Source organism: Gymnoscopelus microlampas (assembly GCF_963454915.1).
Source record: "Gymnoscopelus microlampas genome assembly, chromosome: 13".
NCBI lineage: Eukaryota > Metazoa > Chordata > Actinopteri > Myctophiformes > Myctophidae > Gymnoscopelus > Gymnoscopelus microlampas.
The window spans coordinates 49,811,679-49,831,678 of record NC_139950.1 but is presented as its reverse complement, the minus strand read 5'-3'; the positions used below and the strand labels follow the sequence as shown (position 1 = coordinate 49,831,678).

Genomic DNA, 20,000 nt, shown 5'->3' with positions numbered 1-20,000 from the left:
ACTCGGACCCGCGGGTCCCGCGGGTTACGGGTCGACCCGCTCATCACTAGTAGGTAGGTAAGGTGTTACAGCCAGTGTTAATTTTGACAGCAAATTTTGATTTATTTTTAGTCATAGTCTTTTGAATAAATACCATTTACTTTCAGTCATATTTTAGTCACCTGATATGTTTTAGTTTTTGTCTAGTTTTAGTCGACTAAATATCATAAGATTTTAGTCGACTAAATCTACAGTTGATTCAGTCGACTAAAATGTATGTTGGCGGTGCCTTGATGGCGTCGTAATGGCTGTTTTACAGTTGGTTGCATGCTGAAAATAGCAGAGCTTGTAGATCTGCTATTTTCAGAGCACAACACCTGAGCGCAGCCAAGCATAAAATGACTTGTCTTTTAGTTCTACTGGATCTCTTCTCCACTAGTCGCTCACTAACATTTTCATTTAGTCTTTATTTGTTGACGAAATTGTCAATATATTCAGTCTTAGTTTTAGTCAGCTTAGCTTTTATTTTGCTCAAAGTGGTAAGGGCTGAGGAGGAGGAGTCAGGATTCAGAATACGGCAAGAAATAGGCGTCCATATTTTTAGGTAAAAAAATATATAATCAAAAACAGCGATGTTAGCAGATCTACACGCTCACAAGACATTGCATCACAACGTGGTGCGAGCTTTGTAGATCAGGTATTTTCACAATCAAATAGAAATAAAAATACAGTTCCCTAGCACAGTGGTTCTCAAAGTGGGGTCTGGGGCCTTTGGGGGAGGGCGAGGGGGTTTCCAGGGGGTATGAGTAAATGAGTAAATATAGCATCACAATCATTTTAACCACTTTATCCATTTATACGTTGGCTATTCAAAAACAGCAGATGTACAAGCTCACAGAGCGTCACTTCGTGCCACTAAGTGTTTGAAAAATATCGTATAGGTTTGGAAATGTTTTCATAATTTTGTTAATTTCTCAAATCTTCTCTTCCAGGGGGTCCCTGGCACGAAACATTTTCAGATGGGGGGTCCACGGCCAAATACATATCAATTTGGGGGGTCCTTGACACTACACACAGTGTGTGAGAACCAACCACGGCCCCTCAGCAGCACCTCAACTAAAACCTTACACTGCAGCAGCATCCAGGGTAGTAATGACTTTTATCAGCCACCGGGTGGCATTGTTACACTTCTTAGGTTCATCCTTTAACTCTTGAGAACGTCCTCCTGGGAATGTAAAACATGGGCTCTGCCTGCAGTCTGCAGTGCTCTCTCTCTCTCTCTCTCTCTCTCTCTCTCTCTCTCTCTCTCTCTCTCTCTCTCTCTCTCTCTCTCTCTCTCTCTCTCTCTCTCTCTCTCTCTCTCTCTCTCTCTCTCTCTCTTCTCTCTCTCTCTCTCTCTCTCTCTCTCTCTCTCTCTCTCTCTCTCTTTCTCTCTCTCCACAAACACACACTGGCAATAATGCACAGTGGAAACAGCCTCAATGCAATGCAACCACATCAATGCTGTTACGTTTGGTCCTTTTACGCCTTTGTCTGTTCCTGATAAACGTGCCATCCAAAGGTCTATGTACTGTGTATGCCAGGCCTCTACACCGGGGGTCTTCAATGTTTTCAGGCCAAGGACCCCCTCTCTGAGAGAGTGATGAAGCAGGGACCCCCACTAAATATTGCATAAACTTGTGTTGCAGATTAAGCTTTTCATAGATGTTGGTTTCATGTTAATGTGTATTTTCAGACATTTAAACCACTTAAACCCTCAATACTAAAGCAACTTTCACTCTGTACTTAGTCTGCTCTTTTCCCCCCTCTCTTTGCCTGAAATAGCAGATCTACAAGCTCACAACGCCTCGCGCTGCGAGGCGTTGTGAGCTTGTAGATCGGCTATTTTTAGGCTAAAGTTCCCCTCAGAATAAGGATGCTAGGGTTCAAGTGGTTAATGTAAAAACAAATATTCTATCACACAAATATTTTGGCGGCCCCCCTGTAGTAACTCTGAGGACCCCCTAGGGGTCCCGGACCCCCTGTTGAAGACCCTGCTCTACACTATGACAATAAAGCAAGTAAGCAAAGGGTTTGTTTGATGTTTTACTCTTGTAGTGCAGTGCTCTTTTAGTGGTAGTGGGTTCCCAGACCTAATCGGGCTCGAGATCCAATGAGAAATTCGGTGTCCCCCCCCCCCCCCCACCCCCGAGGCCCAAAAACATACATAAATACATCATGAATCAACCACATAAATCCCTATTAGTGAAAATAGCTGATCTACAAGCTTACAGCGTGTTACGATGCTTAATAGATCTGCTAATATAGATCTGCTATTTTCACTGTTTCATGAAAGTTTACATTTTTTGTTTTTTATTCATGGGTTTTTTTAATTATTATTTCTGAAATTACTTTTGAAAATGTTTTACATTGAAAATGACTTATTATTATTATTATTAATTTTCAAAATTATAACAAAACAAATTGTAGGAACAAAAAAGGATATTTAACCATACAAACTATGCCCTGAGCCTCTCTATGCACTGACCCTCTCTATGGGGGGTTTGGTTTAGTTGGTGGGTTTAGTTTATAGAGATGCACCGATGTGACTTTTATGGTCAATAACCGATATATACCGATGTCGAAAAGTTGTATTAAAAAATAGTAAAAATGTCCTTTCTGAAAAAGGCATAAACACTGAATTTGAAAAAGCGATGCCTCTTTATTCAAAACTAGGGAATGCACTGTATTGAAATTCTGGCCCATATCCCAACATAAAACACCTTGAATGTAGTATTTATAATTTGTATTTAAAAATTGTTCCAACTTGTTGACCTTTTTGAATGCTTCCCCAGAAAAACACTGATTGATTCTGCAGCTTTCATCATCGTCACTAAAGGCTCTTTCAAGCTTCAATTCAAGCATAATTATTATAAAATGAAATATAGGCTAAAACCCATTTGATATCGGTCCGATACAGGTATTGCATAATCGTGCATCCCTAGTTTAGTATGGTCCTCTCTATGGCAGGTTTGGTTGAGTGGGTGGGGTGTAGTATAGGTTAGTTTAGTATGCACTGACCCTCTCTATGGCAGGTTTGGTTGAGTGGGTGGGGTGTAGTATAGGTTAGTTTAGTATGCACTGACCCTCTCTATGGCAGGTTTGGTTGAGTTGGTGGGGTGTAGTAGTATAGTTTAGTTTAGTATAGTTTAGTATGCACTGACCCTCTCTATGGCAGGTTTGGTTGAGTTGGCACGGCCCTGCAGCATCTCCGGAGCGGTGAAGGTGGACACGTCGTTGGATAGGGCACAGTTCTTAAACGCTAAGGTACCAGTGGCTGACAGCAGCAGGGAGGCGGGGCTTATGATGTTGTACATACTGTTGTGACCTGAAAAAAACAAAACAAAACAAAAAGGTTAACAGGAAGAAGTTGATGCTCATTGTTTCTTGACTTTCTTCCATAGCAAACATCTTCCATAGCAAACATCTTCCATAGCAAACATCACGTGCTGTGAGACATTCGGGATGCTCGTGTGATCATTGTATCATCTAATAAACGTGTGCAGCCATGATCCTGTAGCTTCATAAATACATACAGTATAGTGTATAGGACTGGGCATTGCCTAAAACCTCACCATACGATACCATCACTAATACAGAGGCCCATGATACCATACGCATCGTGATACGTGTTGATTCTGAATAATGACCTCGTCCTACTGATTTACCACAAGAGCTCCTCTTTATTATTCTCTTTAACAGCAAAGTAAAAAGATGTAAGTATTGCACACATTAAAGCACTTACAAGCACTTCAGGCTCACAGAGATCTTAGGATTAAAATAAAGATTACGTCTGTACTCCCAGAGTTCTTATTAATAAATGCAAATCAAATATTCTCTTTTTTATTTGAAATGAAAGTGGCACAATGTAACTTTTTCCAAATTAATAAAATGTATTTTTGTTCAATCTGTATGGTAGAGTATGTTAATACAATATAACTTAAACAATCTGTATAGTAGAGTATGTTAATACAATATAACTTAAACAATCTGTATAGTAGAGTATGGAAGCTGGGTTCAAATCCGGGGTAGAAGAGGAAAGTGACATAGTGTAGCTGTAAAATGGCCTTTTCAGTTATCTCTTGTAATTGTAGTCTTTTCACACACACACACACACACACACACACACACACACACACACACACACACACACACACACACACACACACACACACACACACACACACACACACACACACACACACACACACACACACACACACACACACACACACACACACACACACACACACACACACACATTTTCAAAGCTGTATCACACAGTATTTCCTGTTGTATAAATACGCCTCTGTATCGATATGCGTATCGGCAAGGAATACGATATTGCTGTATACATTTTTTGGGGGGGGCACAGCCCTAATAGTGTATCACAGTGGTTCTCTCAGTGGGCCCTACTGTATACTGTTGCAGCATTTGTTAATAAAACGTCAAAATCAGTTTAACCGCTTTAACCCTACAAACATTTGGCTATTTGAAAACAGAAGGTCACAACGCGTCGCATATTAAAACAAATATATGAAGATTATCTTGCATTGGGGGTCTCTGGCACAAAGTATTTTCAGATAGGCGGTCCCGCAGCCAAATACATATCGTCTCTGTCGTGGATGGAAACCTCCTTATGTCCAAAAGTGTTACTTTTATGGATTCAAATTCAAAAACATCAAAAGTAGCAGATCTATAAGCTCGAAACGCGTCGCGTTTCGAGCTTGTAGATCTGCTACTTTTGATGTGTTTGTGTGACGCTGTAATACGATCAAGCAGGACGTTCATTTATGAAAAAACACACCAAAAAAAATGGTGGAGATAAGAGGTTTCTGCTCCGACAGCAACGATAAGATGCTGTTAGACATAACCTGCTGTATGATAACATGGTGTACAGTAGATACATTATTTTATTTTTTTACATTTTTTATCCCACGATGTTGTAACCCATTTTTTCACCCAGTGCCAATGCCTACGGTTGTAATCCTGGGCACTACTCTCCCTCTGCCAGCCTGGGGAGAGCCCCGAACTGAGCTCATGCTTCCTTCGACTCATGAGGAGCTAGCAGGGCGCTTCTTATCACCTGACACGGGGGAGTTTCCCCGGGAGGACGTAGCGCGTGGAAGGAACACGTTATTCCAACCAGTTCCTTTCCCCTCCATCAGGCGCCCCGGCTGACCAGGGGGAGGCAGTATAGAGACCAGGATTACTGCATGTTTTTTGTGAGGGTACCTACCCTAGGGGACACGGTATCTAACATGGTGCAGATACATAACCACAGTGCATTGCATCCTGGCTCTATAAGATGGTGTAGATAGAGACATTAACCACATAGTGCACTTTGGGCCACTATATTTCCACACTCACTCCAGAGGGCCACATTGCATATTGCCATTCTATGTCACACAAAAGTAGCGAAAATAGCCGATCTACAAGCTCAAAACGCGTCATGCTGTGACACGTTTTGAGCTTGTAGATTTGCTATTTTTGCATTTTTCCTGAAAATCCTGAAAAGTAACATTTGTATTTAATTTCAAATGCATTCAGTTATACTTTATGTCCTAGGCTCTATGATAATAAGACAGGGGGTTTTATAGTTACCCCTATAGGAGACGTCCACCAGAGTCTCTGCAGTACCCAGCAGTAAGGACCAGATCTCGTCCTCCACTAGAGGTCCTCCCCGAGCCTCCAAGACTTCTGCTAATGTCACGAATGTACTGCTCATTCTGCGCACGCCCAACGCACACACCTAGAGAGAGAGAGAGAGAGAGACAGAGACAGAGAGACAGAGACAGAGAGAGAGAGAGAGAGAGAGAGAGAGAGAGAGAGAGAGAGACAGAGACAGAGAGAGAGAGAGAGAGAGAGAGAGAGAGAGAGAGAGAGAGAGACAGAGAGAGAGGGGAGAGGGAGAGAGAGAGAGAGAGAGGGGGGGGGGGGAGAGAGGGAGAGAGGGAGAGAGAGAGAGAGAGAGAGAGATGCAATTATTTTCTTTGCTCAGAATGGAAGTCTTTTATCATGTATGAAAAGCAGGAGAAGGAAACTATTTCACTTTGGCTTACTGTATTATGAAACCACATTTCATCATGCATGACAATCAGTAAGGCGACTATTAAAGCTGCAATCCGTCAACTTATGTTCTATACCTGGGATTGAGACCCTGTGGGGGGGGGGTCTCTAAACATCTACCACTTAAACCAAGAGGGGAAATCCCCCCCCGCTTGGCCTGCAGCAGGGGAAGATATTGGGGCTTATGAGCTTCAGGCAGTAGGCCTACTACTTGTAAACCAGTATAGGTGTCCTTCCTACCTGACACCAGGGTCTAGATGTCTCAATGGAAGGGTAGGGAGCAGGGTTGCCAGATCTGCTTACTATAATTTCCCCAAAAGATTTTATTTGAAAATAGCCAATCTACAAGCTCACAACGCGTCGCATCGCGACGCGTTGTGAGCTTGTAGATCTGCTATTTTCAAATAGCTGATGTATATGTTAAAGTGCTCATGTGGGCCCATAGTCGCTTCTTTTGGGCTGGTTTTCCTAGACCTGGTTGCTTGTTTCTCTCACAGAATCTGGCAACACTGGTAGGGAGACCACCTCCAACCACTGCAGATGTGTACTAGTGCCCACTGCTCCTGACGCTTAAGGGTTAAATGCAAATACCTCGTTTCACTGTATATCGTTGTTGTCGGGCAGAAACCTTGTATCTCCATATTCTAAATGTTTGTGTTTTTGTTTCGTAAATGAACGTCCTACTTGATCAAACTACAGCAGGAGACTTCAATGTTTTCAGCCCAAGGACCCCCTAGCTGAGAGAGAGATGAAGCATGGACCCCCTACTCTATATTGTATAAAACTGTGTTTCAGATTAAAGTTTTTTTAATCTGAAACTATAGCCTCTTTGCCAAACATAGCAGATCTACAAGCTCTCAACGCCTCGCAGCGCGAGGCGTTGAGAGCTGCTATTTTCGGCTAGTGTTCCCCTCAGTAAAGGAATTCTAGGGTTCAAGTGGTTCATGTAAAAAAAACTAAACCCTATCCTGGCAGACCCCCTATAGTAGCTCTGAGGACCCCCTTGGGGTCCCGGACCCCCTGTTGAAGACCCCTGCACTACAGCGTCACACAAAAACATCAAAATTAGCAGATCCACAAGCTTGTAGATCTGCTACTTTTGATGCTTTTGAATTTGAATCGTGAAAAGTAACCGTTTTGGACGTATGAGGTTTCCCCCCGACATCAGAGACGATATGCAAATACACACAGTGACGAATACCGCAAAGGAGTGTGCGGACCAAATTAATTATTAATTAATAGTTATCTTGCATTAACATAATCTCCCACACGGACTGGCTAGTGGCTATGATCATGTTTTATTCATTCAAATAAGTTACCGGATTGCATCTTTTAAAAATAAATCTCTGTTTTGCTGGATATACCGTGCTTATACAACGCTCTCTTCTCAAGCCTCTCCCCTTTTTTCCTCATTCAAATCAACCCGTTCAGCCCTATAGCAAAAGATCTCTTGTTTCTGCCGTGATGACGAAAAACTATATAAAAACGACATAAAAACTAAGCTATGATGACTAAAACTAAGACTAAATATATTGACAATTTCGTCAACAAATAAAAACTAGACTAAAATGTTAGTGAGGGATCTAGTGGAGAAGAGATCCAGTAGAACTAAAAGACAAGTCATTTAATGTTTGGTTGCGCTCGGGTGTTGCGCTCTGAAAATAGCAGATCTACAAGCTCACAATGCGTCGCGCTGCGACGCGTTGTGAGCTTGTAGATCTGCTATTTTCAGCATGCAACCAACTGTAAAAATCAGCCATTACGACGCCATCAAGGCACCGCCAAAATACGTTTCAGTTGGCAAAATCAACTGTAGATTTAGTCGGCTAAAATCTTAGGATATTTAGTCGGTTAAAACTACACTAAAACTAAAACATGACTAAAACATAATAACATTTTATTCAAAAGGCTATTTCATCAAAATCTGCTGTCAAAATCAACGCTGCTGTACTACAACCATTCAGGAGTATAATCTGTATTCACCAAGCGCGACTTCTGAGAAAATCTCCCAGATTGGATTCACCTGATATTCAATTAGTCTCAGTGCCGCTACGTGTGTGTCTCCCCCGCCCACCCCACGCCTCCTCCAGCGCTGTAAGATCTGCTAATAGGCTTTCCCTCTGACCCAGGCCTCAGGCGTGACTCTGGGCGGTAGCCACCGCTCCCGGTGTCATGATCCCATGGTGTGTGCTGTGAAATCCTCCTGACTCTTCATTTGAATGTATAGATAGTCGCTGTTGCGCAAAAAACTCTTATCTCCTTATTCATATTAACGCCCTACTTGATCATACTGCAGCGTCACATAGAAGTATCAAAAGTAGCAGATCTACAAGCTCGAAACGCGTCGCTTCGCGCCGCATTTCGAGCTTGTAGATCTGCTACTTTTGCCGTTTTTGAATTTGAATCCTGAGCGACCGTTTTGGACACAGGTTTCCACCCGATTTGAATACACTCAGTTACATTATAACCCTGTGCATTTTACAGTGTATCCTATTCAATACCGTATATGTGCACTATTACATTGTTACTACAGCATTAATAGGAATCATTCTCGCTACAACGTAACATCGTCAGTAAGCCAATGATTTTGGTATGAACACGTTTGTTTGTCTGTTCCTAAACAATTTGCCTGATGAAGACATATATGGTCCAAACGTTGCCCTTGTAGTAATACAAGTTTTTTTGGGGGGAGCTATAACTCAGCGTGCAGATATTTCACCTTTGTTTGATTTCTACATTTTCATCCAGTGCCTGCCCTAAAGTAGGAGGATAGATGGATAGATTTTTTTTTAAAGGTATAAGAAGTGCACACCATCTCCTTATTGAACTAAAATGTAGCAGCCCCATGAATAACATTGTGTGTGTGTGTGTGTGTATATATATATATATATATATATATATATATATATATATATATATATATATATATATATATATATATATATATATATATATATATCCTTTTGTCATCATCAAATCATCAAACAAGGAAGTTGTCTTTGAGAACAAAAACACTTTTCTACCTTTTGAGTATTTACAGTTTTTAGTTATTTTTTTGGGTGGGGGGGAATAGATGGTGATACATCAATGATGCACCTTTCAGCATATTACGTAAGTCATTTAGTGTGAATGCACACAACAACAGAATATTGTTGAAACACTTTCATCAGCAAAATGGCTGTCCAGCACTGATTACTGTGTGTGCTGAGAAAGACTCTTTTTCCTCCTGAATGTTGTCAATGTCTGTATAGGATGAAATAATCAGGACTAAAATGTGTCCAGATCCACACTTCATCCCTTAATGTTACTTCTATCACTTTAGAAGATTAGAGTAAAAAAACATGATGAAAAACAATAGAGATGTACCGATGCCATTTGTTCCTTCCCGATATACCGATTACGATGGCCACAACGTGCCTATCGGTTCGATACCCGGTACCGTTGCGATATGAGTTTGTAATTTAAACAGATCTAGGACAGTGGTTTTTAAAGTGGGGTCCAGGGACCATCTGGGTTACTTGAGGGGGTTCCACGTTGACCCTTACAGGTCTGTAACTGAGAGAGTGTACACATGGAACCAAATGGACCCATTAGGGTCCATTTGGTTCCATTTGTACAGTCTCAGAGTTATGGGGGTCCTTGAAATTAAAAGGCGTGAGAACCACCATCTATAGGAATAAATACAAATTCCATTAATAATTGTTAATGTGCAGCTACAAGGTAGTAAAATTATAATGTAAATAGTACAGTTGGAAGAATTCCAAAAACAAAATATCACAGACACAAGGTTTTTGTGGGTTTGTCTTATTAAAGCACCATGGGTCTCACATGGTTTCACAGACAGGGAGAACGCCGATAATGGAAGAAAAAGAGAAATCTGGTCGTGCATAACAATATAGCACAAGGCAGGATGCATTCATCAATATATCTCTGTCTTAAGGTGCAGCAACAAAAGAAACACGTTTATACTTTGAACCTATCAAATGGAAATTGTTGCTTTCGGGGCAGAAACCTCTTATCTCCTATTATTTAACTGTGAATGTTTTTTCGTAAATTAATTCCCTACTTGCTCATACTACAGAGTCACGCAAAAATAGCAAAAACAACAGCTATTCAAGTGACACCTTTTGAGCTTGAAGATCTGCTGTTTTTGTTATTTTTGAATTTGAACCCTGAGAAGTAACAGTTTTGTTTTACATATGAGGTTTCCCCCCCCCCCGACAGAGACCAAATGCAAATGTCTGCAGTCGTAGCAGCTCTTCCCAGTCGATAACTGAACAAGAGTCCTTATTGAATGTTAATAAAGTTAACACGCTCAATGTGTTTTCATACGGCCTGATACGGTTCATATTTCTACTTTAGATACAATGTGTCTGTGGCTTACGTCTTTAAAATCAAATCACCCGTAGCGTTTGATAGCGTTTGATTCGGATGAATAAATGTGTGTGTGTCCTCTCACACCAGAGCAGATAAATTATGAACTACAACCGTTATTAGCTATTTGAGAAATGATCTGTTTCCCACGGTAATAGTGAAGTCCATCACACACACGCACGCACACGCACACACACACACACGCACACGCACACGCACACGCACATGCACACGCACACGCACACACACAGAACACTGAAATGCTAACCCTTCCATGCCAACCAACACACAGAATTACATTAGACCTGATTCAATTCTTTACTTATAGCCTTCGAAATCTATCTGATTAGCCCTACTGCCTCGTGACACTTGGACTGTGAACAGCATGATAATAAGTAGTGTAATAGTAATAAAAAAAAAGCTCACAACATTGATCGTCTAGTCGAAGTTATGAATACAAAAGCCTCACACAGGGGAAGGCAGTGTGGAGGCATAGCAATAAAGACACTGGCTATGAGGTTAGGGGTGGCTTCATAAACATTACAGGGCTGTGTATGCCCTGTTTGTTTTTTTAAAGCAGATCTACAAGCTCACATAGCAGCTTGTACAGTAGCTCACACGGTAGCACAAATAGCAGATCTGCAATAGCAACTCAGGTAGCAACTCAAATAGCAGATCTACAAGCTCACACCACAACAAGGTGTGACGCGGTGTAAGCTTGTAGATCTGCTATTTGAGCTATTTTTGACAGGAAGTCTAGCCGCCTAGAAGAGGATCTGTCTGTCTGTCTGTGTCGGTCTGTGCCACAGAAGTACCTTCACTAAAATAATATTCACATAATGTTTTATTCTTTTTGAAATATTCAATTAAATTTTATAATGGATCTTAAAACTGTACTTCCTATATACCATAGAAGGTACTGTTGCAGCTACTGATACATGCTGATGGTGTAAATAATATGCCACACGTATACGTACATTGTACATACGCTGATCTATTTCTGTGATCCTATTAGCATAAATCTACTGACTTTTTAAAATCTAATTTTCTCTGTTTCTCTTTAGTTATTTCTCTTTACTATTATGATTATCATTACCTACGTTGCCTGAAGGAAGCCAAACAAAAACAAGCTTTACTCGTATGTACCTGTCCTGTGCACAAGATGTAACAATAAAGAACAACATTGAATCTTAACTCATTAAAGCCGGGATAGCATCCCAGGCATCACAGGCTGGCCACATGAAGTCTGTTTTGTCCACATCAGAGCTACACTGTTCCCATGTGGATCCTGAGATCCATGTGTGATTCAATATTTTCTTCATTATTGGAAATCTTTTGAAATGTTTTGAAATCGTTTGCCTGATAACATGACCAAAAATAGGGAAGCCATGCAGGGTTCACGTGGTTAAACCAGTGATGGACTGTCGGGGGGAAAAGCGAACAGCTCTAGGGGCCTATATTTTTGGGTTAGCCAATCTACAAGCTCATATACGTGTCGATGTAGATCGGCTAGTTGAACTATTTGAAAATGTTTTTTAAAAATAGTAAAGAATGGCAAAGACGTTTTAGGGATAATGGATTAGGAACCGGCGAAAACATGGCCCCTATAGTCTAAACCCCAGCATTGGAAGTGGTGTTGTCGTCACAGTACTAGAGTTTGAAGTGGGAACATTAAACACTCCTTGAGGCAAACGCTTGAGGCAAAGTCCTTACATTTGACCAGCTGTGCAGTATATGTATATATATATATATATATATATATATATATATATATATGTACTGTATACTACGCCCACAACCCTCAATGACTAGCCGGGCCAACATATCAGTCTGACCGACATATTGGCCATTTATTTGACATATTTGACTACACATCATCAGTGTTGGCACTTGGCAATTATGCAGCCAATGTGTGCCAATGTCTAAACTATGTTGGGCACGTCATCACAGGCAAAAAGTCAAAAATGCTCAAACATAATAGCCTCACAATGCGTCGCATTGTGACGCGTTGAGAGCTTGTATAAATCAAATCAGAAGTTTTTCCAATCGATTAGAATTTATTTTGCGCTTTTTTTAATGAAATATCAGTCAAAACATGAATAATCGGTTTGATTAAGGCCTCTCCAAAAAAAGATGAGGATCGGCAGCAGACCCCAAAAATCTGCCATCAGTCTCCATCTACAGCAGGGATCTTCAACAGGGGGTCTGGGAGCCCAAGGGGGTCCTCAGAGCTACTATAGGGGGTCCGCCAAATCTTTGAGTGATAGGATTTAGTTTAATTTAGAATTCCTTTTCTGAGGGGAACATTAGCCGAAAATAGCAGATCTACAAGCTCTCAACGAGCTTGTAGATCTGCTATTTTTGTCAAAGAGGCTATAGGTGTAGAGGTAAAAAAAGAGCAGACTAAGTTAAAAAAAATCTGAAACACAGTTTTATACAATATAGAGTAGGGGGTCCCTGCTTCATCTCTCGCTCAGCTAGGGGGTCCTTGGCCTGAAAACGTTGAAGATCCCTGATCTACAGTATGGCCTGATCTATATGTCTAAGACTGAACCTGAGAAGCTTCTGGTTGCTATCGGCTATAGATAGCATAAGAATGCTATAATAGCTATCTCATGCCATTCATAATTCCTCTAACACCTTTCTGGATAAACACTTCTCTTCTAGGTATGCCTTCATACATAAGAATGAAGTGTAAATACTGAGGCATGTGTCGCCTCAACCTCTGAGCAGGAAGGAAGTACAGTAGTGCTGATTGGCTGGAGCTGCAATAGCCTGGCCGAAAGATAAGTCTGTCGCTAATCTCCTTGACCACTCTTACCTAAGCGATTCTTACAGTGAGCGAAGGTAAACAGTAATTAACTTCTCACTATAGCAACACCAACGCACTTCCCATGGAAATGTATGGTGGCTGGTTGTGTCCAAATGACTGGCAGCAGGCACTTTGTAGCAGGTACATTCTAATTAAGTTCCCACTGTGAAGAATACTGTTTGTTACAGAGAAGCAGTATGTCTGTCCACTAACTACAAGCTACTCTCTTTTCCATATAAGCTACTGTCTTGTCCAGTGTTGCCAGATTCTGAGAGAGAAACAAGCAACCAGGGTCTAGGAAAACCAGCCCAAAAGAAGCGACTATGGGGCCACATGAGCACTTTAACATGTACATCAGCTATTTGAAAATAACAGATCTACAAGCTCACAACGCGTCGCGATGCGACGCGTTGTGAGCTTGTAGATTGGCTATTTTAAAATGAAATATTGCGGGGAAATTATAATAAGCAGATCTGGCAGCCCCGGTCTTGTCACATATGGGCCAGTGGTTCTCAAACTCTTTCAAGTCAAGGACCCCCAAATTGTGTATGTATTTGGCCACGGGCCCCCATCTGAAAAACCACGTGTCACAAAGTGACGCGCTGTGAGCTTGTAGATCTTCTATTTTTTTAATAGCCAACATAGAAATGGATAAAGTTGTTTAAATGATTGCGATGCTGTATTATACTTTTGCTGGGGACCCCCTGAAACCCCCCCCCCCCCCCCCACCCCAAGGACCCCTAGGGAGAGTCCCCGGACCCCACTTTGAGAACCAGCGATGTATAGGCAACAACTATTCCAGCCTCACTTCCGTTCCAGTCTCAGTGTACTGGATGCACATGGTGTAACATTACATTATGGCTCTGTCTCCATTACGTTAGTGGGTCAGATACTCACAAAAATGCACATTTCTTCAGCAATTAAATACCTTAGAAAACTAACAGTGTAATTGCATAAACGTTCAACCTGGCGTACTTCCTTTGCTCATTGGGCATGCATAGGGCACTATGTAAGAGTTGTTGCATTCATATTTACAGTATGTCTACGTTCTCCAGTTCCCTGTAGTGTAAACTAAAGAAAGCAGCCAGCTCCCAGCCACTATATGAACACAAGCCAGTGGATTGATACATCAGACACCAGACACCAACACAACACAGATAGAACCGTTAATCCACACAACGTATGGACGTATGGCCGGGTCAACGTGTATTCCTGTGAACTTGGGGAGAGGTGAGGTGACCCTTGAAAAAGCATTGGGTCCCCTGACCCATTTTTAACAACTAAAAAGTGAATACATGTTGTATGGTAGTAGTGAGGGTGCAGGGACTGTGAGAGGTCCTTGATGGGGTTTTAAATTGACCCTTGGAAGTCTGTAACTGTGGACGGTATACAAATGGAACCAAATGGACCCGTTAGGGTCCATTTGGTTCCATTTGTATACTGACAGAGTTATGTTTGAGAACCACTGCAGTAGCCTATAACAGAAATATGTTTTACACTCATAAAGGAAACAAGCCATATTCTTGGGTTTAAAATCTTCTTATCAGATCTTGTATTGAACTGTACTTTCCTGTGCTTTTTTGGGGCAAACTGCTAATAAAGTATTCAATCAATCAATCAATCAATCAATCAATCAAAACCTATAATATCAACGCATAGCTCCATATAGCTTATAGCCCAGGCTACTACTAAATGTATGTTGTGGTGCTACTACTACTAGGCCTATACTTATACTACTACAACTACTACTACAACAATAACTATATTACTACCACAACTGCTACTATACTATACAGCTACTCCCACTATCTGAGCTACCTCTGCTGCTACTATACTACTCCTGTGTATAGCCTCTGCTAACATGGTCCACAGTGCAGCCTATAGGCATTTACCATGAAGCAAAACCACACTGATATATCGCCATGCATACTATTATGTTAAACAACAACGGTTGTGCTTTTCTTTTTTTTTTGAAATTCAGCTCGAAGACCAAATTTTCGTGACATTGTTTTATATTTGTCAGAAATGTTTAAACACGTGATCATTCGGTGTATAGTATAGGAAGGATATAGGCTGATGATAATCCGGAGATGAATATAGCTGCAGATTTTTTTTCTCCTTCTTCCCCCCCCCCCCCACCCCCCCCACCCTTGTGTAAAGTCTTGTAGCAAAGCAAAAAAAAAAAAAACTGACACATCACAAACTTAAAGCACAATAAAGGATCACAACTATAACCACATTAAACCGATCATCATACAGTATGGGATAGAGGGATCGAGGAGGATGTTATGAAGGATCGGTCAGATCAGATCAGAACAGAGATCGTAGTGCAGGTGTTATATTTACCTGGTAGCATACGTATAGCTATATGGTAAGAATCCTCTGGGCTTCAGTGTTAGTCTTCTAGTAGAGGATCAATGCATGTTGTTGTGGCGTCCTCTCTGTAACCAGGGGCCGCTGATCATCCACTCCTGCAGGTAATAACGGTCCATCATGACTGACATCAACTGCATGCTGTCCCGTCATGATGGTGTGTAGGCTACAGTATGCTGGTGTGTGTGTGTGTGTGTGTGTGTGTGTGTGTGTGTGTGTGTGTGTGTGTGTGTGTGTGTGTGTGTGTGTGTGTGTGTGTGTGTGTGTGTGTGTGTGTGTGTGTGTGTGTGCTATTAATTCTAACCGCTGCGGTTCCTTGCAACCGTCCGAAACTTTTTCTCCTCTCTCCCCTCCTCTCCTCTCCTCCTGCTCTCATATAATTGGCACTATTCTTGGTCTTCTTCTTTCGCGTGTTAAATACTTAATTGGATTAAAAACTCACGGTTCTTGTGACACAAGCGACAGGTCAGGTCTGTAGTGGCGCTAGCCGCCAACAGCCGGGTGGGGTGAGAGGGATCTTTGTGGCGATCAGCCCCAGCTCTCCCCCTGCTATCCCGATTTATACCTAATCCGTCTGACGCCCAAGGGTGCTGCTGTGTGCTGTGTGTATACCTGGGTGATCCAGGGTGATGGAATAGATAGATAAGATAAGGAGCGGCTCTGGAGGAGGAGAGGGCGATCTTATCTACGGTTATAAAATAAATAAATCGGGAAGGACAAACGGGGGGGGGGGAGGGATCGAGTCGCACCGGGACCTGCCTCTGCTGGAATCCACCGCTTTCTGCTACAACACGCCTATAATAGCCTGTGATAACACCGTCCAGATCCAATGACCACAGAGAGCTGGGCTAGTAGTCTCCCATAATGATCATAACGCTCCGGGCTCTCTTGGAACAAGGGGTAAGAGAAACCGTAGTAAGCCTGATGATGTGATCCGAATCCGGTGATTCCTGCTGCGGAACTTGACGGGACGTTTATCCATGCCGACGCCTCCCTCTCCTCTCTCTCTCTCTCTCTCTCTCTCTCTCTCCCTCTCTCTCTCTCTCTCTTTCTCTCTCTCTCTCTCTCTCTCTCTCTCTCTCGGTCGGTCGGTCCTGTGTCTCTGTGTTCCGTTAGGTTTAGTGTGTTGTAGGTCTATGGCTGTAGGCCCCGGGGTGTCAGATCTGCGCAGGACCTCGGAGAGAGGCAAAGAGAGGCTGAGGCTCTCCGCCGGGCCGGTGGGGTTTCACCAGGATGAGGAGGAATGACATTCCTGTGCTGTCAGCACAGCAGGGCTTTGAAAACCCATTGGAAGTATTATGCGGGTTGCCAAATAAAAAAAATACACCTAATTTCTTCCACCCACACAACCTGATATGTCCTTTAATCCAATCACGTGCCTATATCTTTGCAGGGCATGGATGATAAGGGGAAGCCTTGTTTTTTTGTTGGTAGCTCTCTCTCTCCCCCCCCCTCTCTCTCTCTCTCTCTCTCTCTCTCTCTCTCTCTCTCTCTCTCTCTTCTCTCTTCTCTCTTCTCTCCCTCTCTCTCTTGCTTCGAATTGACGCTTTGCTTGAACTCTAGGTGGATAGTGGTTGGTTGGTATAGTATGGTATGGATTTCTGCAGAGAGAGAGAAGGAGATGCATGTGGGTGATGAGATCTACTATTCAGCATGGACACACACAATATTGCATGCAATAGCTTATCAAGCTTATCAAGCTATAAATCCTGCCAAAGCCTCATAGGCTAGCCAGCCACAAAAGGCAGGTGTATTATATCTGCCTTTTGTGGTTAGATACAGCTGGCTATAGCGTTGGAAGTGCATCTTGGACAACTGTGATGATAGCCTACAAACGGAGGGGTTATTTTCTAGAACCTGCCAATAATCCGAACGCGTATTAATAAGTATTATAATAGCCCTTATGCCTTGGTTTGTCATGGATCACTTGAGAGAGAAACATAATATTTCCCACATAAATACTAGATTTCAACTTACCCTAATTGACAAGGGAGCATTATATTATCATCATCATCATAATATTCATATTTTCCTATGAATGCATCTGTTTGTTTTATTAGGGAAAAACTTGTTGTTGTTGTTGATGAGTGCCCTTAAATTCTCACATGTTCTGCAACTTTATAAGTCACTGAAATGAAATATGGCTGTAAGCACTTAAAGATGATCTACAAGCTCTCAGCGCATCGCGTTGCCACACGTTGAGAGCTTGTAGATGGGCAGTTTTCAGCAAAGATATTTGAATAATATACTGTAATATGTAACTTTGCCCTGTGGGTTGTTTACACACATAACAAAACAATAAATACATTTCCCTCTATGCCAGCAGTTATGGACCACTACAGTAGTGTGGTGGTGTTTACCTGCAGAAACACACTGGAGTAGTGTGGTGGTGTTTACCTGCAGAAACACACTGGAGTAGTGTGGTGGTGTTTACCTGCAGAAACACCCAAACACCCATCGGTCTACCAAACAAACACTGAAAACACCAAAACACAGGGAGAGGCCAGTGTGTGTTTCTACAGGTAAACATAATAGACCACCGAAGTCTGACGTAATTTACGCATCCTTTGTTTGTCTGCCTGGTTCTCAGTTTTCCACCCCCATTCTGAATCCCATAGACGTATTTAATATCGCGTCAAATAAGAACTGTGTTCCAAAAATAAACAAATGACCCCGGCGGTTTGACTCTTATGGATATGAAGCATCAACTGACGGTGAGAAAACGATAATGTTACTTCCGCCGAATTAGTTAAATTTTCGCCAGAAACAGACTGTTTCAAATATAAGTGACTGACTATCATAAACTATACAGAACCTCCTCCCTGACAATGGCGCCGAGACAGTTTGTTTATTTTTGGACCACAATTCTTATATGAGACGATTCTATGATGACCCAATGTTATTCTCCATAGCGAAATTACTTTACGAACCTGGGGATGAACGAGTGACGTCAGGACTTCGGTGGTCTATAAACACCACCACACTACTGTAGGGTGTTTCTATAGGTAAACACCACCACACTACTGTAGTGTGTTTCTATAGGTAAACACCACCACACTACTATAGTGTGTTTCTATAGGTAAACACCACCACACTACTGTAGTGTGTTTCTATAGGTAAGGCCCGCGGTCAAGTATATATCAATGGGGGTCCTTGACATGGAACTGCTGCACTGGTTTAAAGCAGGGGTCTTCAACAGGGGGTCCGGGACCCCAAGGGGGTCCTCAGAGTTACTACAGGGGGTCTGCCAAATCTTTGTGTGATATGATTTTTGGGGCGGTGTAACCGCCCGGTGTAACCGCCCCCTATAAGTGAGGTTTGGACACTGACCAATCCTGCACCGTGATTGGCCAATAGTCTACAACGCAGTCTACAACGGTAACCCTTCCACAGTCAATGCAAATCTATACTTTTGCAAAGTCAGCCAATCACATTACAGTTAGTGTCATCACCACTAGCTGTAATGTGATTGGCTGGCTTTGCAAATTCAGGACTGTGATTGGCTAGCGAAACACATGACACATGTGCAGCCCTATGAATAGCAGTATGGACTTAAAAAAACACATTCATGTTTTTTTAAGTGAGTCATGTTGTGATGACCACACACCGCCCACTTCACACTGGGTGTGATTTTTTCGCAGCGCAAGGCATTGTGAGCGCTGCGCTGCGAGGCGTTGTGAGCTTGTAGATCGGCTATTTTTGGCAAAGAGATATAGGTGTAGAGGGAAAAAAGAGCAGACCAAGTAAACAAAAAAGGTTGAATCTGAAACATAATTTTATACAATATAGTGGGGGGTCCCTGCTTCATCTCAGCTAGGGGGTCCTTGGCCTGAAAACGTTGAAGACCCCTGGTTTAAAGTGGTTAAGCAGTCAGTGCTACTATCTGCAAGGTGAGATGATCAATAGAGGCCCTTTTCTTTTTACCATGCACACACACAGGGACATGCCTTCTTGCCAAGAAACATTCAAACAAAATGATATGCAAAGCGAAACATGAGCCCACAAATCTGCTCAGATAATTATTTATCATTGGAGGTTGTAATCAAGACCATTACTCGATGGTCCTTGCCTATTACCAGGACCGTATGTCATCACACCAGTCAACTGTGGGTCAGCATTTAAACAACCAAGAGATGTTGAAGAGCCCACGTTTTGAAAGATACTATTTGTGGACATTTTGCCCCCAGTCCACATTTACACAAATACATAATCTACTCTACGTCACATAGTTATATATATTCAAAGATTTGCACAAAATGTTCAATATCTTTCAAAAATAGCAGATCTACAAGCTCATAGCGCATCACTTTGTGCCACGCTATGCACTTGTGATTAAAGTGGTTAAAAATGATTG

The 20,000-nt window shown here is 42.1% G+C and overlaps 1 protein-coding gene and 1 long non-coding RNA gene across 2 annotated transcripts in view; both read right to left on the bottom strand.

Moving 5' to 3' along the window:
* Window positions 1-5,746, bottom strand: part of ptpn20 (protein tyrosine phosphatase non-receptor type 20) — a gene marked incomplete at its 5' end in the record, with an annotated part of 91,682 nt that extends 85,936 nt beyond the window's left edge. The window contains 2 exons of the mRNA XM_084075409.1: window positions 3,183-3,346; window positions 5,623-5,746. Of these exons, the coding sequence (XP_083931535.1) occupies window positions 3,183-3,346; window positions 5,623-5,746 (288 nt within the window). The remainder of the gene's footprint in view (window positions 1-3,182; window positions 3,347-5,622) is intronic.
* LOC311059249 overlaps window positions 1-20,000 on the bottom strand; it is a 510,343-nt gene that overhangs the window by 265,201 nt on the left and 225,142 nt on the right. The window lies entirely within an intron of this gene.